This window comes from Pseudorasbora parva, chromosome 25 (assembly GCF_024679245.1).
Source record: "Pseudorasbora parva isolate DD20220531a chromosome 25, ASM2467924v1, whole genome shotgun sequence".
Lineage (NCBI taxonomy): Eukaryota > Metazoa > Chordata > Actinopteri > Cypriniformes > Gobionidae > Pseudorasbora > Pseudorasbora parva.
In genome coordinates, this window is record NC_090196.1 from 4,851,391 (window position 1) to 4,873,504 (window position 22,114).

At 38.6% G+C, this 22,114-nt stretch overlaps 1 protein-coding gene across 3 annotated transcripts in view; it reads right to left on the minus strand.

Moving 5' to 3' along the window:
* The window catches only part of kif15 (kinesin family member 15), an 87,660-nt gene that overhangs the window by 7,449 nt on the left and 58,097 nt on the right, over window positions 1-22,114 (minus strand). For all 3 annotated transcript variants that reach the window (XM_067436835.1, XM_067436836.1, XM_067436834.1), the window contains exons 25-34: window positions 17,279-17,383; window positions 17,076-17,198; window positions 16,860-17,006; window positions 10,133-10,225; window positions 9,769-9,933; window positions 8,388-8,491; window positions 8,245-8,308; window positions 7,794-7,831; window positions 4,412-4,544; window positions 1,881-2,012 (exon numbers count right to left, since the gene is read on the minus strand). In XM_067436835.1, the coding sequence (XP_067292936.1) occupies window positions 1,881-2,012; window positions 4,412-4,544; window positions 7,794-7,831; window positions 8,245-8,308; window positions 8,388-8,491; window positions 9,769-9,933; window positions 10,133-10,225; window positions 16,860-17,006; window positions 17,076-17,198; window positions 17,279-17,383 (1,104 nt within the window). The remainder of the gene's footprint in view (window positions 1-1,880; window positions 2,013-4,411; window positions 4,545-7,793; window positions 7,832-8,244; window positions 8,309-8,387; window positions 8,492-9,768; window positions 9,934-10,132; window positions 10,226-16,859; window positions 17,007-17,075; window positions 17,199-17,278; window positions 17,384-22,114) is intronic.

The following is a 22,114-nucleotide window of genomic DNA, read 5'->3' on the forward strand; positions in this document are numbered from 1 at the left end:
CCATATTGAGCACTGCTTTTCCCTTACTGTGCGTTCACACTGCCGGCGGCGAGAGCGGCAAGGTGGCCGAAGTCATTCATTTTCAATGGGAGCCGGGCGGCGAGCTCCGGCGAGAGCGGCGCGGCGCGTCTTGGACGATTTGGGCGTCGAGGAGAGTTGAAATCAGCTCAACTTTATGGTAATGAGCTATGACGCGGTTCGGCGGCAACAGGCGGCAACCAGTCAGAATGTAGAAGTGCTCCGCTTGAGAGAAATCCAGAGAACGCAGGCCTGTAAACTTTGGTTCTGACCACATTAGTTCCCAAGCAAAATATAAGAGTTGATCATTGCTGTGCGGGTTTCCCGATCATTTATGACGAGATCATTCACAGTGATGTGTAATTTGTTAAGAAGTCGCTCAACACTATTTTATAGGCGCTAGAACGCTCGTTGTTCAGCGGGTATGCAATTCATTCTCTCTTTCACATTTAAACGATTTCATGAGGTTAATTCATACCTTACTTGTGGTAAGTATATCCATCAACATGCTTGTTTGATTTGCGGCCTCTTTAAATACAGTTTAAAAAAAGAAAAATCATTGGATCTACTTCAGAGTGGCAGCGCGTCCACGATGCTTTCTACAGCGTCGTTGGCAGGGAGGCAAGAGCGAATTTTGACGCTCTCGCCGGCGGCGGTGTGAACGCACGGTTAGAGCAACACTGTAACTTTTTAAGTTTATTCTTAGCTAAAAACACTTAGTTCTTTCAAAAATATATGTGCTCAGTAATGTATATTTACTTATTTCAAGTAATAAATTATTCTCGTAAGTTTATAATATGCCATTGAAAATACATACGGGGTTCGAATGCCGGTCGCCATGTTGCTCCTCCATCTTGAAAGTACAGTAGCCAAAGAGGGACATACCCATAAATTCAAGCTTTGCCTTTCGCGTTTTAACACTCGATGGCACCGTGTTGAATGTGAAGAGGGGGATTGCCATGTTAATCTTGGATTAAATCGGCCACCGTAGGAGTTAAAATGAAATCAGAATTGAGAGGAACAGAAACTATTATTCACTGGCTGGTCATATACCTTTACACCGCTAGATGGGGGAAAATATCACACAGTGGAGCTTCAAAGTTAAAAAAAGCAAATGGCCTTTTTCATAAAGACTGGATTATAGCTGTCACTTTGACTGCGATGATTTCCCCCATTTAAACAAGTTAATCTTCTCTGTTTTATACTCTTTAAAACCTAACGTTCAAAATAATTCATTAGTTTGAGTGGAGCCAACTCAAATTAAACAAATTAGTTTCAAAGTAATTCACTTTTATGAGTATATAGAACTGTCTTTTCTTCATCTGAATTGTTTCATTGTTTTCATTTTACTGAACCTTCTTCTTTTAATTTAGATTAACTTAAATTTAACCAAAACTGGGCTGGGATATGTATTTCCCTGCATGCTTTGCCACAACACTCAAAAAGGACTGTAAATGCCAAAATTAAGTGTTATATGATGTTTTTTGAGTGCAAGATTAATGTTAAGATGGAGATTTAGTAGGGTTTAATGTTTTGTTATGCTAGATTAAAAGAGTTTCTGTTATGTTGTTTTTGTTGTAGGGTTGCCATCATGGCGACGAGTGGAGCATGAGCTTAGATTGAGAACAGAAACCAAAACATTGTGTAAACAATTAGCAAGGTGGCCTTTATTGAATTAGCTAGCTAAAGATAGTCAAGTTTCCACATGATTGCAAAATAAAAACCCACAAGTTCTACAACAACTTATTGCCTCAGTTGAGTCTCTATACATTGCCTCAATTTTTTTTGAGTTTTGCCAAACTATTCAGTTTTAAAGTGTACAGTCTGGTTTAATGCATAAAAACCATTCTGTTCATACTGACCTCCTGCAGTTTGGTGATCTCCTTTTTCAATTTGACCAGGTACTCAATCTTCTGCTTAGGGTTCTGATGACCCAACAGTTTCCCATTTTCCTCCGTCAGATGGTCCACCTGCTTTCTCAGAACCTCAATTTCCTGAAAGACACCACTGGTGTTACAATTGAGGTGGTTACACTTACAGACATTTAAATTAACTTAAAGGAAACGTTCCCCAAAAAGGAAAATTCCGTCATCATTTGCTAATCCTCGTGTTTATATATTTGACTTTTCTTCTTTTGTGTTCCATGGGAAAAAAAGTATTTTGCTTAGTGTCCTGGCCACCATTTTCCATACTATGAAATCTCATTTGTGAATATTCAAGCACTATTCAAATGACATCTATTGATATTGTTGATATCAATAAAGTGAGAACCAAATAACACATTTTGGTCTACGAATGACATTTAAGAGCTACGCATTAAGATTTTTAATTATTTCTTCTGGTCTCTTCACAACAAAGCTATTTTATTTAGAGTTTCATAAATCTAAAAAAAAAAAAAAATAGTTTGCCTGACTCTTGCGCTACATATTGATATATTATAACATTTAGTGGTCCAGTGAAGACAGTCAGTCACACAGTTCTTAACCACATGGGCTGAGAAAAACACGATGAAGGAATAGCGAATGAGAATTTTTAGTAGTAATGACCGAGTTCTACATCAGAATGCTGGCTCACCATTGGCCGGAGTTCTGGAGTAAAACTCGGAAGCGCTGCACTGTATTTACAATGTAAACTGCTTAAGAGATTGACACAGACGAGAAGAAATGGTTAAATATATAGCTGATTTTTGGCTTGTTTTTTTTAAGCACATTAAGTATTCTCGATGCTTCATAGCATTAAAGGGGGGGTGAAATGTTGTTTCATGCATACTGAGCTTTTTACACTGTTAAAGACTTGGATTCCCATCCTAAGCATAGACAAAGTTTCAAAAACTAATGTTGGACGTTTGATGGAGTATTTCTGTGTCAAAAATACTACTTCCGGTTTCTCACAAATTTCGGAGAGTTTTTTCGAGTATGGCTCAACTTGACGTTAATAGAGCGGAAGGTCCTTGTATGGGCCGTATGGCTCTTCTCCCGGTAGGGTGCGCACGTGACTAGAGCGAGAGAGGAAACACTCTCTCAGGTGCAGATCCATTCGTCCGTGAACACTTCTGTCGTTATAGTCCGCGCCGCGCTCCACTTTATTCCTATGGGTGACGTCGAGCGACTTCAACGCTTCAGCACAGCATTCTGGGAAGGCAGCGCTGCATTTGAACCGATTTGAACGCAGAAATGACGGGAAGCTTCACAACATCGCTTCAGTCGCGTCTCAAAGTGGATTTCCACGCCACTGCTGTCACAGGACTTCACCAAATCATACCAAAAAAGTGTGTTTTTGACGGAGCGGTCCCAGCGATAAAGGTTCGGTCCTGTTTTGGAAGCAGCCAGTGAGTAAAACTGCTTCAAATGTCTGTGCTGTTGGCTATCGTCACGTGAGTAAACATCAGTAAACGACACGATCGCGTGCTTCGTTTTGCTTGCTACTGCTAAGGTTTAGTCGCATACAATAGTCCATAAACCGAATCATGTCCTCATAAACTGCGAGTAAAGACACAAATGTTGACAGGCCTCTAAATACAGTCCATACCACAGAGACGGACGTCCTGCTGCTGCTGTTTCTCCTGCTCAATTTATTTCTCCCTCAGATTTGATTGTGGATCATTATCTGTATTAGCTGAGATAGCCATGGGTTTCTCCACGCTTGAGGACGTCACCGCTTTGTGCACATTCGTCATTCTTTAGCTCCGCCCACACGATACGCCTCCAGCCGCTCGTTTTTTTTCTGTAAAGACTCGGTACAGCCTATATTTCTTTTATAAATATAATAAAACTAAAGACTTTTTGGAGATATGAAGGATGCAATACTACTCTATAGGTACTCAAGATTGACATGAGATTGACTGAAACTGAGTGTTTCACCCCCCCTTTAACGTTGAACCACTAGAGTCACATGGATGATTTTAACAATGTCTTTATTACCTTTCTGGGCCTTGAAAATGTTCAGTAAATTGCTGTCTATGGAGGGTTCAGAGCTCTCGGATTTGATCAGAAATATCTTAATTTGTGTTCTAAAGATGAAAGAAGGTCTTATGGGTTTGGAACGACATGAGGGTGAGGAATTAATGAAAATTATTTTAAGGTGAACTAACCCTTTAATGATTTTTGATAAATTACAATTCAAAGTTAAATAGGTCAGAAACAAGGAATACAATAACTAATAACAAAAACTACTGAGAAGTGACTTTGTACATATGTTTTGGGTGTGTGCGTAAATAGAAAACATTGCTTCAAAATCAGGCCATCAGGAAAGTGTTTCCATTTGCACGTTTATTTTTTATTTTTTTTAAATCTATCCCTTGACAATTCCCTCAACTGTCCTGAGTGTTTTTTACACTGGCCCTAGGCCATTAGGCAGTACAGATTATGCTGCAAATCATTGCCTTCTCTCTGACCTGCTGCAGCTTTTCTTGTTGAAAGTCTCTCTCACGCAGGTCTCGCAGCTCCAGGCAACGATTCCTTAGTTCAGTGGTCAGTTCCTGCACACACGTCTGAGACTGGGCAAGGGTAACTTCATTACGTTGGAGTCTGTAACACACATAAACTTTTGTGCTGTTAGGAGTTTCATGGCAATCAATTCATTAATTTGATGTAAGGGATTAAAAATGGTTCACAGGGTTCGTACACCTTTTCAAAGGTCAAATTCAAGCACTTTCAAGGTCCATTTTAAAGATTTTTCAGCATCTTACACCGCTGTAAATTACATACCAATACATTGTCAAAATTATTTAGTGTTATCATCACATTAAAAAGATAATGATGCTATAAACAGCCAAAATTGTGTTTCGTAAAGCAGAAGGATCAGATATTAAACCAAATCATACGTTTTATTTCTTTTAAATGTATCACTGTCTAAGAAGACTGTGCTTACTATCTAACCTGCCTTTGGGGTAATTGTAAAAACAATAACCCTAAACAAAATCACTCGACGGGTTCACTTAACTTTCAATTCATTTATTGAAACTTTTAAAAATGCAAACATTCGTCTTTGAGGGAGACAGTCAATCAGATTCAGCTCATTGACCTTTTCTATTTTAAATTCATTTTTTTTTTTGTGTCAATGTCTATTACAAGTCTAGGTAATCAAATTTCTTCTGAAGAGATCACTTTATATGATAAAGCTTAAGCTTTTTTTTCATAGTCATTGATCAATTACCATTACAATGATCTCACAAATATGCTTACAGTGCATGTTCTACAACAGGGTAATTGTGTTGCAGTAGCATACATACAGCACAAGAAAGATTGACTTCAAATGGTAAAAAGAAGAGAAAACAGTAATAAAATAAGAACAAATAAGCAAAAACAATAGCACAAATAAACCAGGTAGGCCTAGGTCTAACTGTATTCAGGTGAGAAACTGAATTAAAAAAATAAATTATCAAATTTAAAATAACATTGGATTTTCATTGTAAAAATTAAATACATATTAATCTGTTAAAGTTACACAAGTTAATCAGTAAAGAGCAGCAAGAGATCTTTTGTCTTTTTGTAGTTTAAATAACTGCTGCCCCTTTAAGACCTGACGCAAGCGTGGAATCAAAACACTGACCTGTTACTCATTCTTCTGAACTGTTACGACTGTATTTACGTTAATACACGCCCAGATGAACAGTGTAACATTTTTGTGTGTATTTGACCATTAATAAGCTGGGAAAAGGAGCTATTTTTTATTTTATTTACTTGTATGTCAGAGGTCGGCTTTATAACGGTATGTGCGCAATTCAGATATGAGCACGAAATCTGCAGGAATTTGTAGAATTATGTGCAATTCTGTGCAAAATTTATACCGATCACACACTAACACTGTCATAAAAAAAAATCCAGCCGAACGCGACGGCACGTTAGTGTTAAGAGGGTTAACCTGTCGGCCGGAGGCGGAGGAGAGCAACAGGTGTAAAGAGGAGAGGTATCGTTTCGGATATTTCATTATCGATGCATATCAGCAATATCAATATTTTGGACAGCACTAAGTTACTTGTATGACCATCTGACACTATTTTTATGCACTGAGCTAACGTTTGTAGGGTTTAATTTGCGGATTTGTGGCCTATTCCACAAATGAACATGCCATATGCTAATCTTACATTATCACATTATACATTTAAGTACTCTGTCACTTATGCGAATTCCTAGCTAGCAGTTAATAGCGCAAGTTAAACAAATAGGCGCTAATGTGTAGGCTACAGTACACTACTTTAGTTAGCTTACTTGAAAGTCTATGACTTAGCCTACCTTTCATGTGACTCGAAAGAGCAGACTCGCCCATAGTGAAAAGCTGCAAGTGTTTTTGCAGACTTTACAAGAGGCACTTCGTTGGGGTTGTGCCCGTTTGATCCAAAATCCGTATTTAGCATCTTTCAGCCAACGTTTATTGAAACGACAACATGGGGGCGGAGTCACACATGGAAATAGACGGGCAGATCGCGAGCACAGCAAGTTTCATTTTAGGCTCTCCAACATTTTATTTCTGCATTTAATAAACAAACTATTTAGTCAGATAGGTATTTGTTGTAAAAAAAATAGTAACAATTTCAAGTATTTTAGTAAATTTTTATTTAAGTAAATTTTAAGCACTTTATCAAAAATTCAAGCACTTTTCAAACCTTGAAAACACAACATCAAAATTCAAGCACTTTCAAACATTAATAGGGAAAGAAAAGGGTTAACAATATCATTACTACAAGTGCAGTTATAGCCTACATAAGATCCCATATTTTCTGCTTTACTTTTATTAGACTCCAGGTCGAAAGAAAAGTGTTTTTTCACTGAGCACATTCTCTGCAGTCCGAGCACGATGCACTGAAACTCACTCTCACTCAGGTAAATCATTAACACCATCAACGCTTACAGTATATGAACTAAATACATTACAATCGGCTAAAACGAATACGAAGGTTTCTGAACAAGAGCGCTTCCGTGTTTCTCGCACGGTTTACGAGAAATGCTGCACAGTTCGGCGCTCTCACACACACAAAATACCGGCAGTTCTATAGGAAATGCGCAGTTCTTAAAGGGGCCACACTATATTCCTAATGGAGTAATATGGACCTCCTTCATGCTCCGTGTATGGTTTCACTAATAATAAACGTACATTTGCATAAAGCATGCATAGTTGTTCATACCCATGTTGATGAGAGTATTAAAAATGTGAAACATTAATTTAAGGTACATTTAGAAGTGATACTATTGTGCGATTAAAGTGCGATTAATCTCGGTTAAATATTTTAATTAATTAGCAGCCCTGATACTAATCTGTCAATTCTTACTGGTTCAAAATAGAGTAAAAATAAATACGACCGCACATTTTGTCAATTAAGTTTAAAGACAACCTCTGACATTTTTGTCCATCATAAAAAGTTTTTTTTTTTTGCATACTGCAGCAAGCATTTTGACAATTCACTGTATATTGATGTCACTGTATAAGCTAACGTCCAAATCCTGGATATTTTTCACATGTGGCTCCAGTATCGCTAAAACAAAGCATCAAACTGAGCCACTGACATCCTGAAGTAAACTTTGAATCACTAGGGATAATCCCACAGGCTCCTTGACAAGTTTTTTTGTTGTTGTTACAAATACGAATAAGAAAAAAAAATCTGTTAATTATGAGGATACCTAGCCAATGCCATTTTTTCCAGGAAACAAGCAGCCCATGACACCCTGATACTCCTTTTCGGAGTATCGGATATTGTTTAACAACAAATATTTTGTTCCTTTTTTCATTTAGCTTCAGATCTGTAAATATATATATATATATATATAGCGCTCACTTACGCTGTCTGAGTATCAGTCAACTGCATCATCAGGGAACTCTGAGGAAAAAAAGAGATTCAACTTTCAATCAATCAAGTGCCTCGTATAAATGGTGGGTTCAAAAGGGCATATATAATTTCTAGTTGACCTTTTTACCAAGTTAGTCATGAATAAATGTAATTTGATTACACAAATGTTGTATAGACATTAAACAACAAATGAAATAAAAGCTAAACGACTGTGTTCTTCCAAAATATCTTGCTATTTTCTTCGGCATGTTTATTGCTGTTGGCTAGCGCAATCCGATTCTTTTAAGGGTCTCAATTGTCCCAAAATAGATTTATCTATAATCCCTGCCCGAGATCATAAATCCACAAGCTGCCGGACACGAGCGTGAAGATGCTGAATTAGTGGCATAAAAGTTCTACACACAGTTCTAAACTGCAGAGGGTTCATAGAGGTTTGGACATACTTTTACTTTCCTTTCTTCTTGAAGTTCTCTCAGCACAGAAATGTGCATGGTCTCCTTCACATCTCTATGAAGACAAAGCAAAGGGATTATGTCATAGACAAAACACACACATGTGAACAAGTGTATGAGCTAATCATTCTTACTCTTGCGCACCGCTGCCCTGCTGTTGCTGATTTTGGAGGGTGTAAAACTTGTCCAACAGCGTTTGAATCTCCATTCGCACAATCTCTTTTTCATTCAGCTGGGCCTGCAGATGCACAGGCAAACATTTGTATGTAGAATGAACCTCCTGAAAACTTCAATTAAAAAGAGCTGACACTACTATGGAAGTTAATTTGGCAAAATACAAATTAATTCATTCAAAGGGTGAACACTAAACAGTATGATAGAAGAGAACTCAATTAGATAATTCGTTTCTTGAACATAAGTGAATAATTAAAAATGAATACATTAATTATGGTTAATTAATCAGGGTATATACAGCAATCCTTAAGTTAAATTTTATACTTTTTAATACCTTTTTTACTACCTTCAGAATATTTTAAAACCATCACGACACTGAATTGCAAGTGTTAATCAGCGGCCTTTCTATTATTTACACAGATTATGACATATATAACATACAAAAAAGAATATAGAATCCACACTAGGAGGAAATCTGTAATAAGTTATCATTCAGACACAATTGGTAATTGGTAATTCAGCAATTAAATTATTTAGTGTTTTTTTTCCAACAACAAAACCTGAGCCAAATATTACATTTCTATAACTGTGATAAATTGTTGAATTTAACAAAATACTAAAAACTAGAGCTGTCAATCGATTAAAAACTTTAACTAGATTAATCACACATATTGTCTGTGATTAATCGCAATAAAAAAAGAAATGTTTTTTGTACGTTTTTAATCTATTTTTTTAATAATTTCAGTTAATCAAATTAATGTAGAAACAACATAAAGACAGTATATTTTAAATACTTGTTTAAATGGCATCTTTTTATGAATGAAAGCCAGTATTACTGATATTAATACAGCTACTATTTTTTTATTTTTTACATTTATTATTAGGCTTCAAAAATATAACAGTTTTTAATTTAAGTAAACTTAAAACAATGCTAACATAAACCCATAATAAATGTCATGTTTACTCCTGCCCTTCCTGTCATTTAGGAATATACAGAAATTTAATAAAGTCAATGGATCGCGCCTCATTCTCTCACAGAGACGAAAGATCTTTGATTATGTGCCCAGATATGCTAAAGCCCATATTTAAACGAACTAACGCGAACGCAGATAGAATTTCAATCAGAATAGGACACCTGATAGTCTGAAAAAATAATACCTCAGAGACCACATTTAACACTTTTAATGGCCTTAAATTTGACAATTTGAATTTATCACTTTTTAATACTTTTTAAAACCCCGCGGACACCCTGATAATACGCTGTGAGATTCACACTGTAACTGAAGTGGGAACTGCTTGTGTGTGTGTGTGTGTGTATATGTGTGTGTGCATTAGCATAACCTTTAATCTGTCGATCTCTTGGTTCTTGGCTGTGCGCTCTGCGTTGAGTTCCTGCAGCAGAACTTCCATGGTGATCATTGAAGAGCGCCGACTCTCCAGCTCTCTCTCTTGACACTCCAGCACCTGAGACAGACTTGAGCTAAAGCCAGAGGGGGTTTGGGGTGTCTGAAAAAACAGAGTTCATTTAAAAATTAAGCCTTTGTCTAACAATCAAATACCCCAAAACACACACACACACACACACACACACACACACACACACACACACACACACACACACACACACACACACACACACACACACACACACACACACAAACACAAACACAAACACAAACACAAACACAAACAAACACACACACACCTGCATTTTTCCTTTTGGTGTGGCAGCAGCTGGAGGTTGATTGACAGATTCTCTCATTCTCAGGAGGCTAATCTGATCGTTCTGCTGTTTCACCTGTGAACATGTGCACCAAAAATCGTGATGTTTTCAGGTGCATTGTGATTTAACTAGCTTGTACTAAGGGTGCATACACACTGGGAGCTTAGTTTGAAACGGGCACGGTTCACATGAAAGATTGGTAATGTGAAAGCTGTCGTGACAACCAGTGTCTGAACCCAAGACTGCCTCTATGACAGTGGCAGTGATTTACCTTGGATATGTGCGAGAGTGAGCATGCAGTGTAAGCGCGCATGGTAAGTGCAATCAGAGCAGCAAATGAATGGCTCACAATCTGCAGTCTCCTCCAATGAGGAGGAGCTGTTATGAGCTGCGTTCATGTGACACACATACAGTAAACCCAATTGTTGTTCATTCTGCTGTGCATAATAGCACCACATTAAATGTGAACTATGTAGTATTTTTGCAGTAAAATATCCAAAAACCACTAGGCCGGTGTTATATATTTTGTTCAGTTGAGTACCTACAATATCCCAGAAGTTTCCAACTATTTGTAAATTGTGAGAAAATTGCTATTTTAACTAAGGACCGGGACGTGTCAGCATTGCATTTGAGGGAGTCGCCTGTCAATCGCGTCATATCTGTGTTACCCTCGGTTTCGGGTTTTATTTCGCAGGAGCGCTTTATTCTTAGCAGTGTGAACAAGTGAACGCACGGAGTAACGTCATAACATCGTTTTAAACACACTTATATGTATCTAATATTATAAACAGAGCTACATTACCTCAAAATCATAACCGGAAGAGCGGATCTGTGCAGGCACCCGGCGACTGTGTCCCATCCCGTCATAATAAAAGTCCCGGTATTCGCGAGGCGGGTATTTGTTTAACAATCGCTCCAGCAGCTGTGCTCAGCTCCTCAACACTCGCTCCTGCTCTGCTTCACTACAGTAACGTTAATAACCGCATGCATGAACGTGATTTCTGCCCGAGTCCTATTTTCCACCGGCTGTGATGAGAAGACCACATCTCCCAAGATGCTGCGCTCACACTTTGCGTCATCAAACTACGATTTGTTTTGAATAGGCGCCCTCCAGTGGACGAAAGCTGCATAGTGCACCTTTAATAAACAATATGTGACATATGCTGGCAAAATGAGTCAGAATGTGCACAGGCTAATTAAGAGCTACAGGCAAAACAAGTGAATGTCTTGAGGCTCACATAAAAAATTAGTCCATTAAAGGGATGTTATTCCCTTAAAGAGCATATTGCAGGTTAAATTTTTTTTTGAGATAAACATATAACCTTGTATGAAAATGCCATATGAAAAGGTAATGGAGGATTTAAAATGTTTTTAAAAGACATAAGAGCACAAATTTAGCAGATAAAGTGGCTGTTTCGTTGGCTGTTTGTAAAACCGCAGTTTTTTTCAACATCGCGTCATATTACGTCACGAGAGGGAGTCGTCTGCCAAGCTCTGCATTGGCTCAGTGCAGAATAGGTTGGTATTCTGTAGTAATCAGTGTATTTTCGGTAGTTTTTCTATTTAAATTTATCATTGTCATGGAAAATGATAGTGTCCAGCCTGTCAGGACATTGAGTCCACAGGTTTCCTAAAAAAAAAAGTTAGAAAAGCTGCATGTGGCGTTTTGTGCAGGTGAAGAGACGGTACTTCACTTCTGCATCTGCTTTGACACACGCCGTGGTGTGTGTGTGTGTGTGTGTTTACTTTACACCGCGGATTATCAGCGACATGATGAAGTTTAACATTGCAATACTCATGTAGTTAAAGGATAATATTAAATGATTAAATACTTACACGCAATGCTTCTTGGTTATTGTTTTTACATTAATCAATTTCAACATTGATTAATACAAAGTATGTAGACTACATAAACACATGCATAGTCTCACACTTTTAAAAAAAAAGTCAGGAATTATGTGCTGATAATGTATATTTTATTCAAGCGTATATGCATTGTTCACTCAAATACATACTCAAAACGTCATACATCCCCACACTATCGACGGTGAATCGGCACAAAATAAACCCATAACACAGAATGAGTGAATAAAGGATCACAATAACACGTTACACTGTCTGTGGCTCGGCCGCGGCGGAGTGTGACGGCCGGTCGGGGATCCGTCAGACGATCAGCTCGGAGAAACCGTGTGAACTGAGCACCGTAACTGAGGCGATCCGGGCGAACACACACACACACACGAGCGTTAGCGTTAAACAGAGACTGGAGACTCAAACCAGAGACTCAATGTTGCTGCTAGCTTTAGATAGAAAACATTGTGTGCAAATTATTTGTTGAAAAGCATAGAACAGCAGCCTTTTCAACAGAAACAACCAGAGAGGGAGTGAGAGCGCACGTGCGTATGTATGTGTGTGTCATGGTGTGTGTGTGTGTGTGTAAAAAGGCACTGTAATGGTTGCAGCAACTGAACTATAGCATAATAATACTCATAGATCTAGCCTGTGACATTGTTGTGCATGATTTGGCAATAGGGGCCAGCCATGCTGGTGAAAATGCCGACTCCCGATTTTTTTTGATTTTGTATGTTTAAAAAATATCGTGAGAGAGGGAGGTGCGAGTGCTCGGCTCGTCGTGTTTTTCCTCACATGCTGCGTGCCACGACCATACGAGCATCCCCAATGTCCACGCGAGGGAAAAACATCGTCTGCGAGCTCATATGTCAGAACGTTACGCCCCGCGCCCGGCTTTAACATCTAATCTGGACGGCGAGTGTGACTTCACCAGATGGTCTGAACTTTATTATTAGTTTCTGTTATTGCTATCAATACTCCTAGATGACCAATAGCAGCTTGGCGATTGCCTGATACATAATTATCTGCTAGTATTGTAATCTGAGCACAGTGTTAGTGTATAATGTTATGAGCCGACTCTCACCTGCTCTGTTTTCCACTGTTTCTCCTCACACAACAACTCCAATCCTCTCTTCTGATCGTTGTTCTGTCTAATCCTGGCCTGTCCCTTATTGTGTGTCATAATTGCATGGCTGTGGTCTGCCATATGAGTATTGATAAACATTTATAATTTCCTCAGCGTCCGAACTGCCATTGCGATTCATTGTTTTCCTATGGTTGAAAGTCACGGCACTCCCTTTCGTTATGTCACTTCCGGTTTGCGCATTTTTAGATGCGGAAGTAAAATTTTCTCACAAAAACGACTCAAAAAGCCTTATTAGCGTATTTACAAGTATATTTTAAAGAAATTCTAGGTCCTATATTAGTTTTCTATACACTGACTCACTGCAGTCTCTAACCTGCAATATGCTCTTTAACTAAAACCATAGACTGTAAAAAAATATGGACGTAGTGTCCGTGACATCACCCATAGGATTCTGATAAGCCGTTCTGAAGCTTAAAGTAGGGGCGAGCTGGGCGTCGCCATCTTGTGAGCGAGTCAACGCGTGCCACTCCCGGATAACAGAAAATGGGCAAAAAGGCGGGATGTGGGCAGAGCTTATGTGACACAATGACTATAGACGGCAGATAAATGGCTATTCACTTGTAACCATGCCCTTAATTATGCAGAACTTTAAGGCTTTATATAACTTAAACAAAGTTTAATACATGAGTTATAAAAAAATTCACCCCCTCACAGTTGTCATGAAGGTGAAAACTAGCCTTATAGGCCAAAGGCACAATTTGTACCAGGCTGTAAACATGCTTTTTTCTGCTGTAAAGTTGAGAATTTTAACATGGGGCTCAATGAGATTCTGCTCCCTTCTGGAGCCGCTCTAGTGGCCAGTTGAGGAATTGCAGTTTACATTACTTCCATATTGGCTTCAAGAGAGATCGCGGGAGGTTGCCGCTTAACTAAAGCGAGTTGATCCATCCCTCTCTCGTCTCAGTGTGTGCTCTTAATCTCTCTGACGTGCGGTGACGATCTGATAGCATTTATCTTAGCCCACTAAGCCCAGTTCATTCACTATGGTACCAAACAGAGATCAAGTTAGAAGCGACCAAACACCTCCACGTGTTCCCTATTTAAATACAGTTACACGAATAGCTGAGCTTAGTGGGCTAAGCTAAATGCTATCAGATCGTCACTGCGCTTCAGAGAGATTATGAGCATGCACTCAGACGAGAGAGGTGTTGATCGTCTTAGTTAAGGGAATAACAGTTAAATATAAGAAAGCGGTGAAGTATCCCTTTAAGCCCTCGTCTAGCGATCACAATGATCCAAATAACCATGAATCTTTGTATGTTTTCTGAGAGGAGTACCTTTCCTTTGTCCATGAAAAATACTTTTTTCTGCTTGCTAAGTTATGGAACAGAACAGAAGGGAACAGAACTGTTGTTTTCAAACAGAAAACTTAAAAAAAAAAATCTCAAAATGTACTTTTGTAGCTCCTTCAGGTTTTGTTGAATTCCAACAAATCATACCTAATTTAGAAGGTTTTTAATAATGAAAATGAAAATTGAAAATGAAAATGAAAATGAAAATATTTTCAAATAAGTAGCCATGATGAGCAGACGATTTGTACGGAGGTATCTGATGACGAAAAACTACATTGGAATACACAACCAGTAAAATCAAGTAAGCCCAGAGCGGTTTGTGTTCAGATTGCGTGTTTTTAGCCAACCTTACCATAAGATGAAATCGAACCGTACCCAGACTACCTCCCGTGATGGTCTCGGCTCGGTTCAGTTTAAAGAGGTCTGAGATCGTTTGGAGTGTTCACATAGCCAAAAATCATGCGAACCGTGCTCAGACCCCTGAAGAGGGAAAACACCCTTTTTGTGTGCACTGTAAACAATCGAACTTGGACTCAGACCGCAGTAAATGTGCCCAGTGTGAACACCTACTAAGGCTACATTTACAATGTCAGTCCAAATCTGATTATGTGTGTATCAAAATGGAATCTGATCTAAAATTATTGACTGTCCATACTGCATCGCAAATGTTCAGATACGATTTGTGTGTCGGATGCCGTTCTTTCGCCAATGACGTTGCTTTGTAGGTATATGCCAAAAAGCAACAATTGCATGCAAATGTGTAGCTGCCACATTGGACTACTACGTCTTCTAAAGCAGCGTCAAAAAACGTAGGAGGCTGGTATGAGTTCTGTGCTGTCGTCTTTTTGTAATTTTCTGGTCATTCGGCACTTTGCAACAACCCAACCTTGTTTCTGCTGTAACTTTCAGCACGTTTCCTATAACAACGTCTGACATTTATGTATTATGTGGCGTGAGAAAGTCAGATAGACCATGCAACATTTGATCAAAGCAGTCAGACTGAAACAGATTTCCAGAAATGTGATTTGAATAGGATTTCAAACCACATATGAATATAAAATATCAAGTGATTTTTTTACCATTTAGACTTGCTAAATCTGATCAGATTGCAATTATATACGCACAAAATTATTTGGACTGATAGTGTGAACATTGTGAAGGGGGATTCTGAAATCCACTGCTGCTTCAATATACCTGTATATATTTATATCCTAATTAACTTCATAATCAAAACCTTAATTAATATTTATCTTCCTATATTACCAATATTATTATAATGAATCTTTCCAGTTATGATTTTGCTTTGTTTCTTGTTTTCTAAAGTGTGTATTTGGTCTCTGAGGAGTGACTGAGGGTCTGGCCTAGAGATGTGTGATGTGTCACTAAACACTTGATAGCAACAAGGTCGTGTGTTTGGATTTTGGAGGTATCACACAACCCTAACATGTCAGGAGTGCAGTAACAGGGTTTGCTCACTTAGCCCGGCTTCCAGATATGAAATATGGATTTGTCTTTCATTTAATTTATTATATTTTATTCCTTTTATGTTTCCTTTTACTGAAACACTAAAGACTCAAGATGAATATTGCCTGTACTATTGTGTCCCTCTCACTGCGAGAAAGCACATGTTATCAGCATGCTTTGGAGAAATGTTTTGTTTATAATTAGTTAAGATGTTCTCAACCTTGGAGGAAACCAGTATTCTCTGGAGTTTGTGTGTGTGTGTGTACCAGATCTCTGCAGGCCTAATGTTGGAGAAGGACATTTCTGCAGAAAACGCCAGATTTGAAGACGCTTTTCGGTGGCCTATGAGGTCACTGTGATGTAATTCTGGTTATGGGGCGACGACTTGTCTACCTAGTTTGGCGATATGTGCTCCTATCTGAAAGTTGCTTACATTGCATTTTATCTGAGCCAATCAGAATGACGTGGATAAGACCTTGAAAACAGTATAACTGTTGGGACAATTGTATGTATGATAGGGCGAGGCAACGAGACGGTGAGAGAGGGAGCGCGGCCTACGAACTCCTTGTGAGACTTGAAGCTGACTTCTGCTTTTGAAACTGCAAACTATTCTTAAGTAATTTTTTCTTTTATTTAATTGCAATCCAGACTCTGTCTTCATTTCTTCACTACTGGTCCTGGGTCATAAGCTGTTAACCCCTAACAATTTTAAGTGTGAATTTGCAGTAAAATACTGTAGTCTGATCTGATATCCCATCCGAGACCCATTTTTTGTTTGCAACACACCAATTAAGAACCACTTGTTTAGAGTTCATTATTCAAAATTATTTTACTGCCGAACACCACAACTAATCAATCAGAATCAAGTATTGCAGAGAGCCATATTGATAATGACTGACTGACAGATGGACTCTACATTAACTCTGCAGCATCAATTGAGGCAAAGGGTAAGTACCTGTTCCTCCAGGGTGTTTATAATGTTCTCTTTCTCTGTGTTCAGGCTCCTAGAACTCTCCAGTAAAGCTGCCTGTTCCTCCACCACTTTACTGAGTCTCGCCACCTCATCTGAAGCATAGGACAGATCGTCCTGCAGCAGCTCCAGCTGTAACACACATACCTCAGTTTAGGCTTTTTAAAACAGCTCAAAGCATAAACCTGGTTACACACTTACCTCTACGCGGTCGGAAGCAAGACGCCTTCCTGAAGCTTCTCGCAGCTCCTGTAGTTCATTCTGCATTTGTGTGATGCTCTCCGTCATCATCTCTTTCTCAGTACAAACCGTGCTGTACTTGACCTGCAGGTACAACACTCAAGAGATCAATACAACCTACCTAAAGCATTATGAACTTTTGTTTTATGGAAAGAGCAACTCACACTGATGTCAGCGATCTCTCCTTGCAGCAAACACACAGTCTGATCTCTCTCAGCCACCACACTCCGAAGATCTCGGGTCTCCTGCATAAACTCCAGTACCACATCCTACACACAAACACACACATAAGCTAAACAGCACTGAGTAAAACCTAAATCCTATTGTTATTCAGTTAACCTTAGTATTGTTTTCCATTAGGTTAGGTTAAAATAAGAACTATAGATACTATGTTAACTTGACTCATGTGTGAGCAACTAATGTGTGCAAGTAATTGTTGTAAAAGGACATCTGAAGAACATTCAAAATAAAATACATTTAAAAATATATATTATTATTATTATAGCATGAGGACCCAAAAATATTCCCCCATTGCATCATTATACATTATATTCAACAATGTATATAGTGGTTTAATCTCATAATGTCACTGAAACTCTGAAAACTTAATTCCCCCTCCCGCATTACAAACGCTTCAATACAGGTACAATTCTCTCCCAGTCGCTATGTCCCTCCTCTCCCGCTATTAATGCACTATAATTATAAGAATAAACCATTTAAAATGCATTAAGTAATCATACTACTAAAACCAAATGTGATCTGGTGATTTAAATGATGTTTGGGCTTCACTATAAGGAGTGCCGCTGGAGTGTCAACGGTGGTTTGTAAACCGCTCTCCACACAGGTCTGACCTCATTGTCAAGCCCTAGATGAGCTCTCCAAGGAGTGTCAGTCTGACCATTAAGTTTACTTTTATTTAAAACTTTAACAAACATTTGATACATATTTTTTTGCTCCCATGACATCAAACTCATTTGTGAGAGTCCACCAAACTCTGGACTCCAACAGTTGACCAGTACAGTCTTTAAAATCAGGAAACAGAGTAAATGAAGGAAAAGATTCATCAGCAGCTGGTTGACAATGTCCATTACAGTAATCACTTAACAAAGATATTTCAGTCTTTGTAAGTCCACACTTCCACATATTCAGCAGATGATTTAAGAACCTGATGGATCTAACTCCCACGAGATGCTAGACCTTCAACGTTTATCAAATTTGGTCCAAAAAAGTTCAACCACATGTCCCAATGTAGTAACCCCAGCCAAAGAGAACTAACGCATCACAAAGGGTCCTGTTATTTGTTCAACATTAAAGCGAGTGCCATGCACTACTGGTTCTTTCAACAGCCATGCCAGAGACTCATAGCTTGTTTTTCTTTTCTTATGGAACATCCCCCATACACTGAACAGTCCTTGATAAAACTTTGGGAGATGACAGAGTTTATGAGAGCTCAGGTCCATCAAGAATAAAGGTTCAGCAAGACCCAAATTTCCTCCTCGAGTTAAAATGGTTCGGCTAAGGGTCTCCATACCAGGCCTATAGGCCCTACAAGTAGTCTTTGAATAAACTGGAGTCGGAAAGCAGCGCCCCTGCTGGCAAGATGAACGAGTCCCTGCCCTCCATCCTCTTTTGGTAGAAACAGTACGCTCTGTGGGACCCAGTGCAGACGATTCCAGAAAAAGTCCGCCATCACAGCCTGTATCTTGGCCAGCAGTTGCGCTGGAGGATCTACACAAGATAATCGGTGCCACAACATGGATAATACTAGGTTGTTAATCACTAATGTCCGACCTCTAAAAGACATGTGTGGCAAGATCCATTTTCATTTTTTGAGACAGCCTTCAACTTTTTCCAAAACGTTGTCCCAATTTTTACACATACTAGTATCATTACCAATATAAACACCAAGATATTTAAACCCACCCTTGTTCCAAATGAACCCATCAGGTAAAACAAGACTTCTGTTTAACTCATCACTGTTTGTTACAGCTTCACTTTTTTTCCAGTTAATCTTAGCAGATGACAATACACCAAAATCATTAACATTTTTTATGAGGGTGTCAATATCATCTTGTTTTTTGACCATAACAACAACATCATCGGCATAAGCAGATAGTTTAAACACAGTTTCACACCCAGGAAGGGTTACACCCAAAAGAGTCTGCCTTAATTTGTGAGGTAGAGGCTCTATGGCCAAGGAGTACAGCATGCCAGACAAAGAACATCCTTGTCTGACACCCCTCTGAACTTTGAAGGGAGCGCTTAAACCACCGTTGATCTTTAAAATACTCTAAATGTCACTATACAAGACTTGAATCATGTTTATAAGATCAGAGCTGAACCCAAACGCATCTAACGTTTGCCACAAGTACTCATGTTCAACTCTGTCAAACCCCTTTTCTTGATCTATTGAAATCAAACAAACTTCACATCCCAATGAATTGGAGAGATTCAAAACATCTCGAATTAAAAAAATGTTGTCAGATATCAACCTATTGGGTATAAAATAAGTCTGGTCAATATGAATAATATGCTCCATAACCTTTCTCAGCCTCATGGCAAACACCTTTGACAAATGTTTATAGTCGGTGCACAGCAGAGCCACTGGTCGCCAGTTCTTAATTTCTTGCAAATCTCCTTTTTTAGGGAGAAGAGTAAGTATCGCTCTCCTGCAGCTCAATGGTAAATGTCCTTTGCTCAAACTGTCTCTGAGAACAAGCAACAAATCTTTGCCAATCACAGGCCAGAAAACTTTATAAAAGTCCACAGGAAGACCATCAATGCCCGGAGCTTTGCCACTCTCAAGACTCTGTAACGCAGAAAATAGCTCATCAGCAGACTTGTGCATCTAACTCTGCGTTAGCCTCCTCGGGAACCCTAGGTAAGTCATCAAAGAAGGACTGCACCACCTCTGGTCTCTCTTGGAACTCCTTCTTGAAAAGTTTCTCATAAAAAGCAACTGCACATTTACGGATATCCACAGCCTACTGCAAAAGCTGCCGCAGAGAGTGCATAAGTCGTTTTTGTCCATTTTTCCGCTCAAGGCCGAAAAAAAAAAATGAGAGGGTGCATTAGGGTTGTCAACAAATATTCTAAATTCAAATATATATTTGAATAGTTTTTAAAAAACGAATTTTGAAGGTGAAATATTAATATTCTAATAAAAAAATAAAATAAAAAAAGGCGGAAATAAATCCCCCGCCGAGGTAGTAGGCTGTCTGCTTTGCGAGTGAGCGCGCACCTGAGGGTTCAGGGACAGGTCACAGGACAGGAGTCGCACTGTCACTGCTGAAAGTTGACGCGTCTTGCAGTGAAGAAGGCAGAAAGTGCAGAGCCCAACTCGACCGCAGCAGAGAAAGAGATTTTAACTCCATAATCTAAAAAGCCATGTCTGGAAGTACGTTGGATTTTGGTCGGTAGGAGGTGAAATTGTTGAGCCGCGAGAAAGTTATATGCAAGCTATGTAAGATACAGTTAGCATACCATGCCTCGTTTTATTTAACGTTAAACAGAAGCATTACTAAAATGTAGGCTACTGTACTGACTGAAGAGATATTGCATGAATAAAGGATAAATGCACTGCTTCCAATGGTGTGATTATTTACCATGTCAGTGAAAAGTTCCATGTTTAGCACAGCACAGCTCGCTCGGAGCGCTCAATGTGCTGTAAAACTTCAATTAATATTAATAACATTTGTTTTAAATCACTGAATAAAGCCTGCTATATTTGGGACAACAGCCGCGAGTCTCGCGATATGGGAGGCCGTTTCAGCATAAAAACGTTCCAGCGTTACTCGTCGTAATTATATTTTTACTAGTAACAATTCAATTAAAGAGCTCTATAATTTAATTTGTACTAGTAACAATTCCAATTAGAGAGCTCTGCAATTCATTTATTACTAGTCATATGTCTCCATTGACTTCCATTCATTTTTATTTATAGAGCTCTGTAATTCAATTCTTACTAGTAACAATTCAATTATAGAGCTCTGCAATTACACATATCCTTAATGTGTATTTTTACTAGTAATAAATGAATTGTAGAGCTCTCTAATTGGAATTGTTACTAGTAAAAATTGAATTATAGAGCTCTTTAATTGAATTGTTACTAGTAAAAATATAATTACGACGAGTAAGGCTGGAACGTTTTTATGCTGAAACGGCCTCCCATACGCGACCTTAAATTGCTTGCACAAAACTCTTGATCAGCACTCAAAGTTTGTTCATTTAAAGCGTTATTTGCAGTGAGGGCAATAGAGAGGGAGGTCTGCGCTCAGCGGTCTTGGCCATTAGTTAATTTATATATAATAATTATATATAATAATAATTATATCATTTATAATAACAACAATCTACTTGATTTTGTGTATGTAATATGTTGTCGAATATGTATAAACTTAAACAGACAACCTATACAAGTAGTTAATGTCTCTTTGTATTCATTTGTCCTGTTATTGATGTAATGCACGTCATTGACAAAATGCGCGCCCAGATTGTGTTTGTTTTAGTGTTTGTTTTATAGGGAATATTCGAACGTCATTTTTGAGCAATTTTGACAGCCCTAGGGTGCATCCATTTTTACAATATTTTGATAACGGGAGCGAACCAGAGCACCTTGGCAGAAAAACCCAAAAGGTAGATAGAGCTGACTTTTTACTTTTTAGAATTTTAAAATGTTCTCCTCCTTCTGTGGAGTCTGCCGAATCTTGCCGATTCTCCATTTCTCTCTCTAAAGCTTTCATAGATCTGGTCATGTCTCTTGTGACAGTGAGAGTATACTGTAGGCACAGCTGTTTTATCTTACCCTTCCCTATGTCCCACCACTGTTGTAAAGAAGTATATTCAGATTTGGTTTCTGTATAACACCTCCAAAAAAACTTGAAGGCATCTTTAAAAACCTTATCAGAAAGTTAAGACACATTAAAATGCCAATAAGCACTTTTACATTTCACATCTTGTATAAAGATAGAAACTTGTACAAGGGAAGGTCTGAAATACCA